We start from the raw sequence: 15310 nt of genomic DNA, 5'->3' as shown, positions 1-15310 counted from the left end.
TGGAGTGTCACGTCTGATCTTGAGGCTATAATTGATGCTAATAATTTCCCTTTGCTGTCACCCATTCTAGATTTCCCTCAACTTTAGTCAGCACTTGAGTTGGTCTGCATTACTTGTCAGATAGGATGACCCAGACTTTGATGCCTGAGGAATGAGACTTTGTGGTGTCTTGTGACTGACTATTCACTGGTAATCAGGAGATATTCTAGTGAATCTCCTGGGTTCCAGATATGTTCTTTTCTGCCCCAATTATATACCAGCCATCCTAGCTCTTCATGATCACAATTACTTTCCCACCGGTATAGCATTTTCCCCCCAAGCTGTGCCAACAGCATCAGGAGTCAGATGCAATTACACAACGGTCATAGCTTCAGGTTCAACAGAACACTTCACTGTCCCCTAGTAGAATTGTTTTGTCCCTTTCCCTGGGAAGCAGAATCTCTAATCTCGAAGGGCCTAAAGTAGCAAGCAGGAAAAGTACATTATCGAAGTAGATCACTGGGATTAACTGCAACGAACATCGGCCCGACGTCCACTCTTTGGATTTTGCCTCTGTGTGTTCTAGCTATTGAGCACGCAGCTGTGCACAGGCAGTGGCCACTGGCTCCATGTATGTACTGCATCCTGGGGGACAGCGTGCCCACCTCGCAGGGTGTCATTCCTGAGTTCAGGCCTCAGCTGAATCTTTGGTACATTATTCCAATGATCTGTAAGCTGTCTCCTTCCAGGTAATGCATTATATGGCAGGAACAGCAAATCCTATGGCCGGGTTCCCATTGCCACATCTTCCCCGTTAACAACCTTTTGGAGCCTTAAGCCTTTAGTCATTCTGTTAATCCAAGATGAAATGTTATCCCACATCTCATCTACCTATCCAACCTTTCTACCCAACTTTCTGACCTTATTTCCATCCTCCCTTAAGAAATATTTTTTAATATCCTAGCTAATAATTCTTTATCTCTCATCTTCTATAGCATTTACTTTCTGTACTAATAATCTCTTGGCACTTTATTATAAACTGGCTGATTTTATGGTTCAACCATTCACACAGCTGTATTTTATTTTTCTCCAAACCTTATTCAATGCTCAACATATATTTTTTCAGTTCACAACCCAGAATGGCCCATGGACACCACAAAGAAGTTATGTAGACATATTTAGAGATATTTTTTTATGAGACTTAACAGCCAAGGATTTTGTATTGCTTTACCTGTTTTCTTCCTATGTTCAATGCTATATGTTAAATAGTACTTCCTACGTCCACTCTACATGTTAAATTCTCTTCCACCCTCCAAACCCCAGCTTTAAGCTCTATTTTTCAAGGCTATTTCAATGAGTGCTACGATGCTCACTAATCTCCCATATCTTTTATTATTATTATTTTTACTCTGAAATCATTTTGGACTTAAAAATTTGCAAAACCAGTACAAAGTATTTCCATATGTTCTTCATTCAGATTCCCCAAATGCTAACATCTAACAAAACCACAATACTATTATCAAAATAAGGAAATTAACTGATATAATACCATTATCTAATCTACAGGCTTATTCAAACATTTCGTCTTGTCCCAGTAATCTCCTTGGTTTGCTGCAAGATCAAGCATTCCGTTGAGTTTTTTTTTTTGTAGCACGTAATTTTAAAAAACACTTAATTGTTTTAGAGCAGTTTTAGGTTTATAATAAAATTGAGGAGAAGATACAGAGATTTCTCATCCATCCCATGTCTCTACACATCCATAGCCATTACAACATCACTCACCAGAAAGGAAGATAATACCTTATCCTGAAGCTACATATCAATGTCATGAAGGATTTATGAATGTCAGGGGCTGGCTGGAGAGGCTAAAACTTCTGCAAGTTACTTTAACCTTCTCTATGTAAAGGTAACACTAGCTCTATGCACAGTCCATTGTAAAAAGAATTAGAAAAGATCGAGAGACAATGTTTCCTGTTAATCAAAGGTAGCACATAAATTTGGTCTTTTATTTATTAGCTAGTTTGAATATTTAAGTCCCTCCTGGTAAACATTAGAAAGTCGTTGACAGATTTGAAAATGAACTTTACTTCCCACTCCTGCCCTCCAAAGGCAGAACTCACTTCTTTTCCAGAGGTACCCAGGTCTACAAGATGCTTAGGTATTTCTTCACAGTATTTAGAGATGATGTCTTTTATCTAAAATATCTTTGAAACTATCTTTATCTCATGGAAACTCTAGTAAAGTTTTCATGAGAATCTCATGAGTTAATTCCACCTGTCCAAGAAAAAGAAATCTCAAATGTTAATTCCCAAATCATGAAGTGTTAGACATCTCCACAAAAGCTTCACGATGACCACCATTTCTCTATAACTTTTCCATTTCCATTTCTGACAATCTGATGGTGCTTCTGCTGGTAAACCTGCTGTAGATGAATCAGGAATGGTTTTTCTCTTCAATGTGCATGGTATTTTCATCATTTTGCTAATTATTATTCGTCTCTTCATTTAACCCAGAAAGATTATAGGCGAGAACAATGAACAGTACATACCTAAGATCATATGTGGGTCAGGGCTGTAGGATGTAAGAATTGAGAGCAAAGATTCTGCCACTTTAAAGCTATGGGACACTGAGGAAATTATGTAATGGTTACAGTTTATTTGTTGGTGAAATGATGCTAATAGTAGTGCCTAATTCAGAGAGTCGTAGTGAGGATTCAATGAGATAAGGCCTGTACACACACTGACACTTCCTCAATAAGTATTAATTACTGCTATTGTCATTTGTATTATTACTATGTTACTATATTGTGAAAAATGAAAGATAATATAGGACAACTTTCAGGGCCTCAGTATAATTTGTGAACAGAATTTCTCATTATTTTCATTATATGCTTTTTTATGAAAAATATAGTATGCTGAAAAATATGTTTCCATTACAGCCATGTGTTTGAAACCAGAGATAAAGAATGGAAAGCTGTCTGTGGATAAGGATCAGTATGTCACACCTGAAAATGTCACCATCCACTGTGACTCTGGCTATGATTTGGTCGGTTCCCAAAATATTACTTGCTCAAAGAACAGAACCTGGTACCCAGAGGTGCCCAAGTGTGAGTGGGTAAATGACACAACTCAAGGAAGTTTCTGTACTGCTGACCCCTAAACACGGTGCCTCCCTCAGAGCACTGTCCCGTCAGCAATGGTCAGATTGGACTTTTGTCAGGGTGCATAAGTAATTTCCCAAAATTAGCCCTTTCAGCCTTGAAGTACTGCGGTGAACTGGGAGACGCAAGTTTTCTTGGCTGCAGCCAAGACCTCCAGGCTTGATGGTTCCATAGATCCCGATGCCCTGACCCCCAGCTCTGCATTTTATATAATAAATGCTGAGGGCTTGTTACATTTCTCCATGGTCATTAGAACTGCCCCTCAGTTGACCTTGTACAGGTGTTCTGGGTCTCCTCTGCAGCTCTGCACCCTTTCTGCTTCAGCTGTGCCTGGTTGCTGCTCAAGAACCGACCTGAGATTGGCCTGAATGTGAACATCTGCTAAGATGCAGTATCTTAGTGCATCCATCAGTCCTCTGGTCAATTTCACTTCTCACCAGTAATGCCTCTACGAATACCCCATTTCTTTACATCACTTTTAGAACACGCTTGGAGTCTGTGAGCAAGTCTGGCAGGCAGGCATCTCAAGAAGTGTCTCCCAAGAAGATGGGATGTGAAAATGGCCCTAGGGCTGTGCACATTCTCTGGAATGTACAGTCTCTGGACGTTGAATGACTGGAATAACAGAGAATCAGGTTTAAAACCACTAAGCAATTTTCTTAAAAAGAGGAAAGAAGAGGGTCATTTTTGCCTTTAAATCAGAATCTCCATTTGATAACTTTAATGTTCCTTAAGCACCATCACTCATTGTAATAAATGTCTTGGCTAAAAGACATGGTTTATGCTTATTGCTACTAAAAATGTGTAATTATGGATAATCTAGACTTTTGTGGTTCAAGTGTTTACGCTTCTGGATTCAAAATGCTGGTTAATTAAATAATCATCTATCAAATATCAGATTGTCTCTGTTGTCATCGTGGTCAGTGTGTCCCCTTCAATACACAAATGTACAAATTTCCTTTTCTCTTTTTCTTTTTTGGTACCTCAGAAAGACTGTAAACCAGGGAATTCAAAATGAGTTTATAACATTATCCTTGCCTGAATGCTTTCATTTCATATCCCATCAAATCCAAAACCTAACAATTCTTCATCTGCAGAAAAAGGCACAAAAGTCACTGGATTCTCAAAGTAAGCACACTTCCATAATGAGAAACTAGATGAAGAAAAAGAACATTGCCAAAATTGCAGAAGTCCTTTGGTGCCCCCTTCCAGTTACTTACTGACTCACCATTCTACCCCTGCAAAGATTTCCACAGTCTTCACCTTCAACAACACAGATTGGTTTATTTGACTTTATGGAAATGTATTCATCCATTATGCATTCTTTCTTTCACACCTTTTTTTGGCTAAATATTGTTTGTGCGATTCATCCATGTTGTATGCAGTTGAGGTTCATTCATTTTCATTTCTGCCAAGTATCCTATCAATGTATGAAAATAGCAATTTATTACTTATCTATACTACTGTTGACAAACATTTGGATTATTTTCAGGTTTTTTGGCTATCAGCATCTTTGCACGTGTTTTTTTTGCTGAACATATTTATTTTTCTTGAGCAAATACCTGAGGGTGGAATTGATGGGTCATAAGCAGTATGTTTATTTTCCAAGTTGGTTGGACCAAATCACATCCTCCACTGCAGAACATGCCAAGTTATTTGCAACACTTGCTGTTGTTTGCTTATTTATTTGAGAAATTCTGTTGGGTATGAAGTGGCATCACATTGTGCTTTTAATTTGTGCTTCCCTCCTTACTAGTGAAGTTGATAGCTTTTCATATATTTATTTACCTTTTCGATATCCTTTTATTGTGAAATGCTAGTTCAGGTCTCTAACTCTAATTATTTGTAGGCATTTTTAACATATTCAGGAAAAGAAAGTCCTTTGTGAGTGTATGTATTACAAAAATCTTTTTCCTGCTCTATGGCTTTCCTTTTTACTTTCATAAAGTGTCTTTGGATAAACATAAATGCCTAATTTTAATATAGTACTACTTATCAAGTGTTTTCATTTTGAGGTGTTTTGTTTTTGATCCTGTTTAAGAAGTCTATCCTGAAGGCCTCTTGGCCAGCTCCCATGCCAGCCTACACCCCTCTCTCCATCCCACGGGGGCACATGAGGCCAAGCCTACCTCCTGTGGTCACTAGGTAGTCCAGTGCAGGGCCTGTTCCCAAGGTAGACCCCATTCTGGGCAGGCTTTGGCCCAAAACAGAAGGCTCAGTTCTTTGTCTCTCTGCACTCTTAGCTTTAGGATCTAGCCTGCTTCCACTACTGTTCCAGCCAAATTTCTCCCTAGAATGTAGTTGTTCTGACTCAGGTAGTGGATGAACATTGTCTGAGGGTCTGCTGCTGTGTGCCAGGTGCTGAGGGACAGTGGTGAGTAAATGAGCACGTGCTCTGGTGGAGGTGACAGTCCCAGGCAAGAGCCAGACACTAAACCTTGATCCCATAGGTAAAATGCTCAAGTCACAACTCTACTGTAAAGAGAGGGAGAGTCACATTTAGGGATGCTGGTGGACCATCTTAAAGGAAGGGTCACTCAAATCATCAGTGTCCCCAATACCAAAGCTAATTTTATTTTCCAGAGATTGTTCTTACCACATAAAATATGGTTTCATAACACAGGGATTCTGTTCCCTAATGTTTGCATTCTAAAACACTCTGTTAGATTATGACTTCAGAAGCTTATGAAAAAGCTGTAGTAGGTGGCAACTATCCCGTGGACTTCTACAATCCCAGCTGTTAATTACTTGGATTCTGGCAGTGCCCACAACAGGAAGCCAAGCACAGCCACACAGAAACGAGAAGCGGTATCTTAGCCCAAGCGCTGGGTCAGTCAGCTCCGGCTGGTTAGCACTCGTAAAATCCCCCAAAACAAAAGCAGTAGAGAATTGCCTTTACAGGTGGCAAAACCTGGATAACTAAATGGGGAAGTATCAGAACAGAGTTCACTAGAAGTCCTTGAAAAACAGTTAAATTCCACAGAAGAAAAGTAATGGACTCGGATGAAGATGGTTATTGAATTTAAAAGTTAGAGACTGCAACTTAATGGAACAATTCTAGGACAGATCATCCTGGCAGAAGTTGAGCTTTGATTAAATATTTATTTTATTTACTGCCTATACACCTTAAAAAATAAGTTTGTAATAGAAAAAAGGGGGAAAAAAGTGAAGAAATGTACAGCTACCCCAAGGTCACGAATGTATTTGCCCCATTACTTTTTTTTAGGAGATGAAGAATTTTACTTTCACAGAACTATGAGCCATCTGAAATTTTTATGGTGTGAAGTAAAGAACTAGGATTCATTTTTTTTCCGTGTAGATATTCAATTAACCCAACACATTTTGTTGAAAACAACTTCCTTTCCCCCATTGCCTGTAGTGTCACTTAGTTATAAATCAATTGACCAGATATATTTGGGGTTTGTCACTTGACTCTCAATCATCAGCCCTTACTCTATTTGGCTGTCTTATACAAATACCACAATGCCTTACTTACTACAGCTTTAAATAAGTTTTGATATCTGTTAATGTAGGTTGTCCAGTTTGTTCTTCTCCTTGTCTTATTACTTCTCCATCTTCTCCTTCTTCTTAGGGATTGCTTTTCAAGCTTTTGATTCTTTACATTCCATTTAGAATCAGCTTATCGATTACCATCAAAGAGCTACTGGAATTTTGAATAGGATGTCATATACCTGTAGGTCAGTGTGGGAAGGACTGACATCTATGCCATGTTATACCTTGCAGTACATAAATAGGAGATGTCCCTACATTCATTTAGATTTTTTATTTATCTCCTTAGCTTTCAGTGAAGAGCTCCAACACATCTTTCATTAGATTTAATCCTAGAAACCTGGAATTTTAAATTATAGTTTATAAAAATGTGTCTCTATCTTTGTTGACCATATAGAGTAAAATTGTTTTTGATTATTGGCCTTGTATTCGGTGACTTACTTACTAATTCGAATACATTTTCCATATATTTTTCTGGATTTTCTAAGTTCCTAAGTATGCCACACCTATGAATAATAGCAGTTTGCCTTCCTTCCCTTTCCTTCTGCCATCCATCTATCTTCTATCTGTCAGTCCAATGAAAGATATCCTATTTCCATGCATAATAATTAAACCAGAAGTTCCATGTCAAGTGGAAGCGGTGGTAGCAGTTGTCTTTGTTAGTGATCTCAGGAGGAAAATGTTTAATGTTTTACCATTTTGTAGGATAATTGTTGTAGGTTTCTTTGTAGAAACTCTTATCCAGTGCTAATTCTTGGGAGATCATATAGGGATTTGACCGGATGAAACAGGCAGTCTGGAGCCATTTCCACCATAGCAGCAGCAGATGGTTCCTAGGCCTATTCTCCTAAGTGACAGCCTCAGGATCCTGCACAGTCAACTTTTGCAGTTCGATTTCATTAAATGGAAATTAGTTTGGCAAGTGCACAGAGCTTGGGATTTGAATGAGACCTGGGTTTGGAAACCGACCTCGCTACCGATGAGGAAGGCTTTGGAGAGTCCGCTCGGTCTTTCTGCATTAATTTCCTCAACTGTATAACGCAGCTCTAGTAATTACCCTCTAGTTTTGCTTTAAGAAATTAAAGGCAATGATGTAAGTAAAAGTTGGGGCCATGATTAATAAGCAGAAGCTTCTAAAAAATAATCTGTTAAATTATTTAAATTACCTCTTCTATCTGACATAATCAGATTTTATTTTCCTTCCTCTTTAAAAAATGAAGCGACCACATGGTACATTTACTTGCTTTCCTCTCTCTCCAGGAAGGTTGAAATTTAATTGTGCTGTCATCAATGTTGCAGAGGAATCCACTCATTTAGTTCTGGGGAATGTTCCTCTTTATTTTTGAGGGCTAAGCAATTTGGTTGTTACATGCCTTGCATTCATTTACAGTTCAGCTCCATGGTCAAGGTCATTTTCGGACATTTTCTGGTGTTCACCATTCTCTATTGATGAATATCTATGTATCTTCAAGCAGCACTTATCCACAGCTTGTCCAAGGGGGGAAACATGAGATTCAGATTGGTAACAGCACCTGTGTTCTTTGCAGAGACTAAAAGAAATAATCTGAGCAAAAGACTCATTAATTGACCATTCTTTACCCAGATAGTTATTAATCAACTACATCTTGGAATTAACAAATATGCTTTCTGCAACTTACCATTTACTACTTTTGTCAGAGATACAATGCTGGGTTGGATGGTCCTTCCCTCTGGTCCAGCACCATGGAGAAATTCTTGGAGTTCGCATGATCCTTTGTCCATATATAATGCTTAATTCTCTACCATTTAGTTTTCCATGCATGCTTTATCTGTGCTGTGAACACCACTCTGAGAAATTTCCTTTCACTCTCCAACTAGTATAACTCCGAAGTCAATTAATTTGTCATCATAGATACTCAAGAAAACTTAATATTGAGAGAATAATTGCTCGGGCTGTGCTTTTGTCTTTTCCCAGTTATAAAATTACATGCTTTCTATATTCTAATTTGGCTGTGACATGTTTAGGAAGAAAATGTAATTATACATCTTTTATTATCCTACTTTCCTCCTGGGAATTTACACTAAGTGGATGAACTCCTGGCACCTAGCACAGCAGCTCACCCCGACTCCTGAAGAAACCCCCACACACTGTGATTTTCCTACTTTTTCTTGGCTAGTCTAAGGGAAATGATCTCTATGTGTAGACAAGCCAAGAAGTATCCCCCCACAACAGTGAGAACGTCTCAGGGTTACAACTGTAAATACCCACAGAATCTCAGCGAGCTCACGTGCCAACTTTGTCTCATTGTCCCCAAGACCTGGAGCTTCAGTGGACTGCCTCTGTCGGGCCCTGTCCAGTACCTGGTCTACTCAGTTCTGCCCCTCCCCTTTAGTGACTCAAAGCTGTGACATTGCCAAGACTTAGTTCCTTGGTTCAGGCATTAATTTTCTACTGACTTAGAGCCTCCACTTCAGCCTGATACAGGACATCTGAGAACCCCGAGCCCCCAGTGCTCTAACTCTGAGACTTCATCATGTCCCCCAGGTTGCAGAGGATTTTCCCAGCATTGTACCTCCTCGGGTGCCTGTCTCTGCTGCAATGCCCGCCTGTCCTGTGTGGTGAGTACAGAAGTGGTAGGGAAGAGGGGAGAGTTTAAACCAAGGTTTGGAGAAGAATTCCTGACTAAGAATTAGTTAAATATAACCAAATGGCAATAATTCAGTATAATTTTAGAGAAATACAACAAAGTATTTTATTAAAAAATGTTGGAAATATATTTAAATAATTTTAGTCCTTCCAAAATATTACAAATCCTCTAGAAGCTTCTCTAGCTTACACACAGAAAAATAAACCCTTTAAAATATTTCTAAATTCTTAAAGAGTTAATTCTTCTTTAGGTTTATGTTTCTGTTGTATTAGTGATTGAGTAGAAAACTTCTGCCATCCTTCATTGAAATTTTATTTGATTACAAATAATGAGTGGATTTATCAGAGTAACATTATGAAATACTGTATAACTGAAAGCATTATTTAAGTGTAAGGTGTTACATTGTAAATTAGGAAATAATTGTCCCTGATCAATGAGTCGTGAAAGGGTTTGCAAGGACCTGCAGGCTGCATGTAGGGTAGTGTGGTTATAAATGCAGATATCAGTGATTGCTTTAGCTTATAAAAGGAAATTGCCAATAAAAAGGAGTTTTTCTTATTTATCTTCCAATATGATTTTTTCCTTAAAAGAAATACTTTTTAAGACTTTAAAGAATATTTCCATGCATATCCCTTATACCATCTATCAGAGCATTTAATGTAGGGCATTTGCACAGATCAATCAAACCACTCAACAGACAAGGGATTTCACCAACAGCTTTGTCTATTGAGGGGAGACTGTGTTTCCGAATCATGGGATATTAAGTATTTTCCCAGTTTTGATGACACAAAGATTACATGCCAAGCAGAGGGAATGTGGAGTCCCAAAATGCCATCTTGTCATCTTTTGTCAAAATTAATTTCTAAGGCCCAAACATGATGCCATGCCCTTCAGGTTTTATGAACTTTCTTAATACCACAGAGTGACTTCATCTTTCAGTAACAACTTTCTGCCATCTCTCTGTAGTGATGCCATCTTCCAAGGGTGGGAAAGATTATTAGCTATAGACGACTACTACTACTACTAACCTCCTCATGGTGATTTTACAAAGCATTAGCCTCATTTTCTATTTTTTAGAGGTATGTTGTCAAATATCAGAGCATAACAGCAAAATCACTCTACATAGAAAGTGGCTATTTCTATGCAGATGTGGCTTGATACACATGTTCTGAGAAATACGTATTGGAAGCTAGCTGCCTGGAGGATGGCACGTAGAGCCCTAAAACACCAACATGTGGTGAGAATAAGAGCTTATGGAATTATGTTCCATTTCATTAGAAGTTTCTTCGTATCAGAGTAATGGAGATTGTTAAGGGAGATTTTGAATTAGATAAAGGAATATGTATACCTTGCATGAGTCTTGGAATGGATAAACTTGTTAAAGCGCCCTGCCCAACCCCATCCAACTTTCTGTTTTTCTACCCCATTGGTTGTTCCAGTCTCTTGAGCTCCCCTGTTTCCTTTTCTTTTCTGAATCAGGGAAAACAGCCCACATCTAATAGATTGGCTAGACTTTTCAATTACTGTCTTCTGTTACTGGGTTTTCGTTCTCTTATCTTCCCTTCCTTCTGGTCCACCTACTTTAACCTGCAGTACAAGACCCACCCAGATCCGTTGGAGCCTCTCTGAAGTTGCTTCCTTCGATCCTTTTTTGCCTTCTGTATCTGTACCGTGCAGCATCATCACACTAGCTTCTCGCACATTCAGCAGCATCAACACGATGCCATTGATATCCTGGGTCAGTGGGGTGCTCTGTGGATGTCCAGATGGTCGTTATGTCTTCAGACTTTATTATGACAGAGGCAGGTGGGTTATAACCCAGGGCTAAAAAAGCAGCTATATGATCTTCACCCTTCCATGTGTATGCAAACCACTTCTGACCCTCTTTTCTGATATGATGGAAGAGAAGATACAGCAGCGGGCTCATTTACCTGAACATAAACTAATCTGCTCTAGCAAAAATACCCCATCTGGAACGAGGGCTGCAGTATGGTTTAAAATGTTGTTTTCAATTGTCTAGGGTGCTTCTCCAGAATCCTAATTTTTGTAGTAGACAGACTGTGAAGTAGATGACCACTCCTGTATCTTTAGTTCTTTATAGTGGCACAAACTTCCCCATTTTCCTCCTACACCTCACTGCTTGATATGTTAAAAAATTTATCTTCTTTAAAAATTTGCCTGAAGAGAGGCATGTGGGTAGTATCTTTGGTTTAGAGAGTGGCTGCTACTAGATCTTCTTGGATATGATAGCTATTACCCTGTAGGCCAAGGACCTAACGCAGGATTGGGCCAACTATCAATTTGTTTAACCCCATTATACTTTCAGAGACAATGGAAGTCACCACCAAGTGGTCTAGTCAAGGGACGTGATGGCTTCCCAGCCTGAGCCTTACAGCAGGGCAGTACAGGCCTCGGGTTTGGCTGAGTGTCCTTCAGGCAGAGAAGACGGAGGGACGGAAGGAAGCCTCCTGTATACCACACAGATTCTGGGATGCGCTCTTTCCTACATGCTCCAAGCTCAAGCTCTCTCACTTTTGTCTCCCCATCAAGATTGTGATTCTCCTCCTATCATTGCCCATGGACGTCATAAACGAGTTCAAACATACAGCTTATTCAAAACTGAGGTTGCGTATGAATGTGACAGAGGGTACACTCTGGTTGGACCGGCCAGACTCTCCTGCAGTGCCTCACACTGGTCTCCTGAAGCCCCTCAGTGTAAAGGTACCTCCAGCTCCCTTGGCAGCCATGGCTACGTGGGTGGACATGTCATGAGAGGACTGAGAGTAAAGTTTGTTCCCTGCCAGAGGCGGTACAGAAATATTTAATCTGATTTGATTTAAGTAATGACCACATTCACACTATATTCAGAAAGCGCAAAGGGCACCCTACTTCTTTCTCCGAGTCTCAAAATCCAGCCTTCTGGAGGCAGCCCCATTCCCATTTCCCTGTGTATGGCCAGAAATATCCTATAGATGGTACATTTTCTCGGAGGGTGTAGCCCTGGCCTGAAGCATGTCTTCCTGGGAACTGGCTCCAGCCTGCATGTGGGCTCTCATGGGCTAATCCCAAGCAGGATACAAGTGGTATTTCCATCAGAGCTTCACGCAAGGCACTGCCCACTCATGACGGAGCATGTGGTGGGGGGCTCCTAGTGTGCCAACCTGCTGTGGGGCAGGGGGATCAAGATCGGGTCAGAGTTTTACATGAACACAGGCTGACTCTCAGTTTGCCGGCAACAACTGCAGGGATTGTTTGCCTCCACTGCGTCCACTGCCCCCAGGAGGGTGACAGGCGGGAGGGGGAACTCCATAGCTCACAGCCTGCAGGATCAGGGTGCAGGGGGTGACTGCTCCGAGAGCTGAGAGCCTGGGGTCACGTGCCTTTGTCTATCCTTTCATGTTATTTAAGAGTATTAGGACCTTGGACAAGTTTTTAACCTGTGTGTATCTCAACTTTGTCCTAGATGAAATGGGATAATAACAGTCTTCACTCACAGACTGAGACTTAATATGTGATAATCACATCAGATCCTTAGCCTGAGTCTGATATGTAACCAATGCTCAGTGAGAATGTTGACTAAGGATATTGTTGTCAAACGGAGTGAAAAATGAAATAATCAGCAGCACCTACCATAGCTCATCCTTGTAATCCTGGCCTGTTACCATGTCCTTCCCTGATGTTTCCAGATTGCTTAAAACTGTGTTTCCATTGCAGCTGTGTGTGTGAAGCCAGAAATAGCCAATGGAAGGCTGACTGTGATTAAGAATCAATATTCTGAACTCGACACCGTCACCGTGCAGTGTAACCCTGGCTATGGTTTGGTTGGATCCCCAAACATCACTTGCTCAGAGAGCAGAACCTGGTACCCCGAGGTGCCCAGGTGTGAGTGGGTAAGTGGCACAGCCCAAGGAGGTCCCTGTGCTGACCGGCCCTGAGCGTGGTGCCTCCCAGAGCTGCCCTGGCCCGCCACGGTGCGATGTGACTTGTCAGGAGTCGTTCCCGAGGCCTTCAGAGGCACGCTCTGGTTTTGTCTTGAAGCGCTCTGGTCTGTCAGGGTGGGAAATGTTCCCAGGCTCTCTTGAGAACAGGAAAACCTGAGGCCCTAAGTGAGGGGGGGCCTCAGAGCCCTGGAAACACTGGCTGCTAACTTTCCCTTTCCTAAACTGTATAATATACTGTGTGCCATTCCTGGATGGTCTGCAGAAACGGCCTCTGTCCCCATAGAAGTCTTCCGGAAGCTGCCACAGAGCAGTTCTGTGTCCCTCTGGGGAAGGCTATGGGGGGGCTCGTGGTGTTCCTGGTTTCCTGCCCCACCACCTGCCCTGGGGTTGGTCCTCGTCCCGATCCTGTAGTCTGTCATCACCAGGATGCACCACCACCCCCTTCACGATGTGGAGAGAAGCCTCTCAACCACCCTCGCCACCTGTGTCTCTCGTAGGGGATCCCTGGAGGCTGTGAGCAGGTGCTTGTCGGCAGAGCTCTCCCAAACCCGGAGGATGTGAAATTGGCCCTGGAGGTGTATAAACTGTCTTTGGAGGTTGAACTCCTGGAACGGCAGAGAGACAACACCAAGAGATCCACTCCCTAGGCTCCACGCAGAAGATTTTCCCCAAAGAGGAGGCAGAAGGTGCCCTCCTGCCTTCCATGCACGATGCGTCATGTCAGTTTTGCAACTTTACCATCCCTTTTGCACCATCATTCATAGTAATAACTATCTATGTTAAATATATTTGCAGTGTTAGGAAAACTTATTTACCATGGAAGATATATAGAAATAAACAAAAACTTGCTAATGTTTAGTGCTTCGTGATTGTACAATTATTGATCATTTTGTGGCTTATATTTTTGCTTTTCTGGACATAAAGTGAACATTTTTTTTCCATTAAAAATGTACACATCGAAAACTATCTTGTCTCTGTGTTCATTAGGACTCTGTGGAACAAGGACCCTAAACAAACCCGTTACACAAAGGTAACCCACTTATGTTACTGTAGGGACCTTGGGAAGAGGGCTCTGGTTCCTCGTCGCACATGTCCCCCGATCGCCTGTCCTCCACGGCCCCACTTGTGCAGATCACTCCGGTCACAGCATTTAGATTCAGTGTCGTCGCACCCCAAGTCTTGTCCATTCTTCACCATTTGAAAGGCATTGAGCCCTTTTCCAGGCCCCCATGCTCTTGGCCTCTGTCTCACTAAGTCTACCTCTCAGTTTTTCCTGAATCGAAGGGAATTTATGTTTGTGTCTGACTTTATCCCACCCTCAGAGAGCAAACCCCGAAGGACCGATGAGCGTGCAGCCCCCACGGCAGCCCCCTGTGTGCTCCCAAGCCCTCCATCGGCTTTGGTCCCCATTTTCCTTAACAGAAAAGAAAACTGGCTTGAGCAACTATCCCACCCATGGGGAGAGCCCGCATCCACCACTGCCTCTCTCAGGGTGCTCCGGAGACCACTGCCTCTCTCGGGGTGCTCCGGAGGGTTTATCTTTCCACTCACCACTCCCACCAACTTTGCTCCCTCTGAAATCTCACTCCTGCCTCAGCTCCTCAGCTCCTCTCCTCTCTTTTGTGCACAGACCTCTACGGGGAAGATTAGCCTCTTTTGTTTTATTTCCCCAGACACACTGCAGTGAGGCACTGGTGTGCTGCAGGCTGTCACTGAACTTTCCCTATAACACAGGGGCTTGAAGTGTTAGGAAAACCTACTCAGCACGGAAGGCATCCGTCCATGGTCTTTGAAGCCATTACCGGCTCCCGCTCCTAGGAGTTCCTTTTGGTTGATGCTTATTCTGGTTTCCCCTGAGCCAAGGATGTGTAGGTGACTAGTTTCCATGGGAGGTGGCCCAGTAGAGCAGTGTGAGTAAATGTGTCATAAGATGGGGAAGGGAAGACAGATTAACATGGAAGCATGAGTCAGGAGGTCATTTTTGTTTCTAATGGGAATTCAATCATGCTGACCACCCTCTGGAACATAATTCTGAGTTGTCCTTCTGGGATAAGGACTGAAGATCTTTATCCACCTACACCCTCTCCTCACTG

General features: G+C 41.7%; 1 protein-coding gene across 1 annotated transcript in view; it reads left to right on the top strand.

Moving 5' to 3' along the window:
• LOC108386643 (zona pellucida sperm-binding protein 3 receptor-like) overlaps positions 1 to 14180 on the top strand; it is a 35545-nt gene extending 21365 nt beyond the window's left edge. The window contains exons 10-11 of the mRNA XM_037015354.2: positions 2918 to 3093; positions 13715 to 14180. Coding sequence (XP_036871249.1) covers positions 2918 to 3093; positions 13715 to 13864 — 326 coding nt within the window. The 3' untranslated portion in view covers positions 13865 to 14180. The remainder of the gene's footprint in view (positions 1 to 2917; positions 3094 to 13714) is intronic.
• The last annotated feature ends 1130 nt before the right edge of the window (positions 14181 to 15310 follow it).

This window comes from Manis javanica, chromosome 11 (assembly GCF_040802235.1).
Source record: "Manis javanica isolate MJ-LG chromosome 11, MJ_LKY, whole genome shotgun sequence".
In the NCBI taxonomy this organism is placed as follows: domain Eukaryota; kingdom Metazoa; phylum Chordata; class Mammalia; order Pholidota; family Manidae; genus Manis; species Manis javanica.
This window is presented reverse-complemented; position numbering and strand designations above follow the sequence as displayed.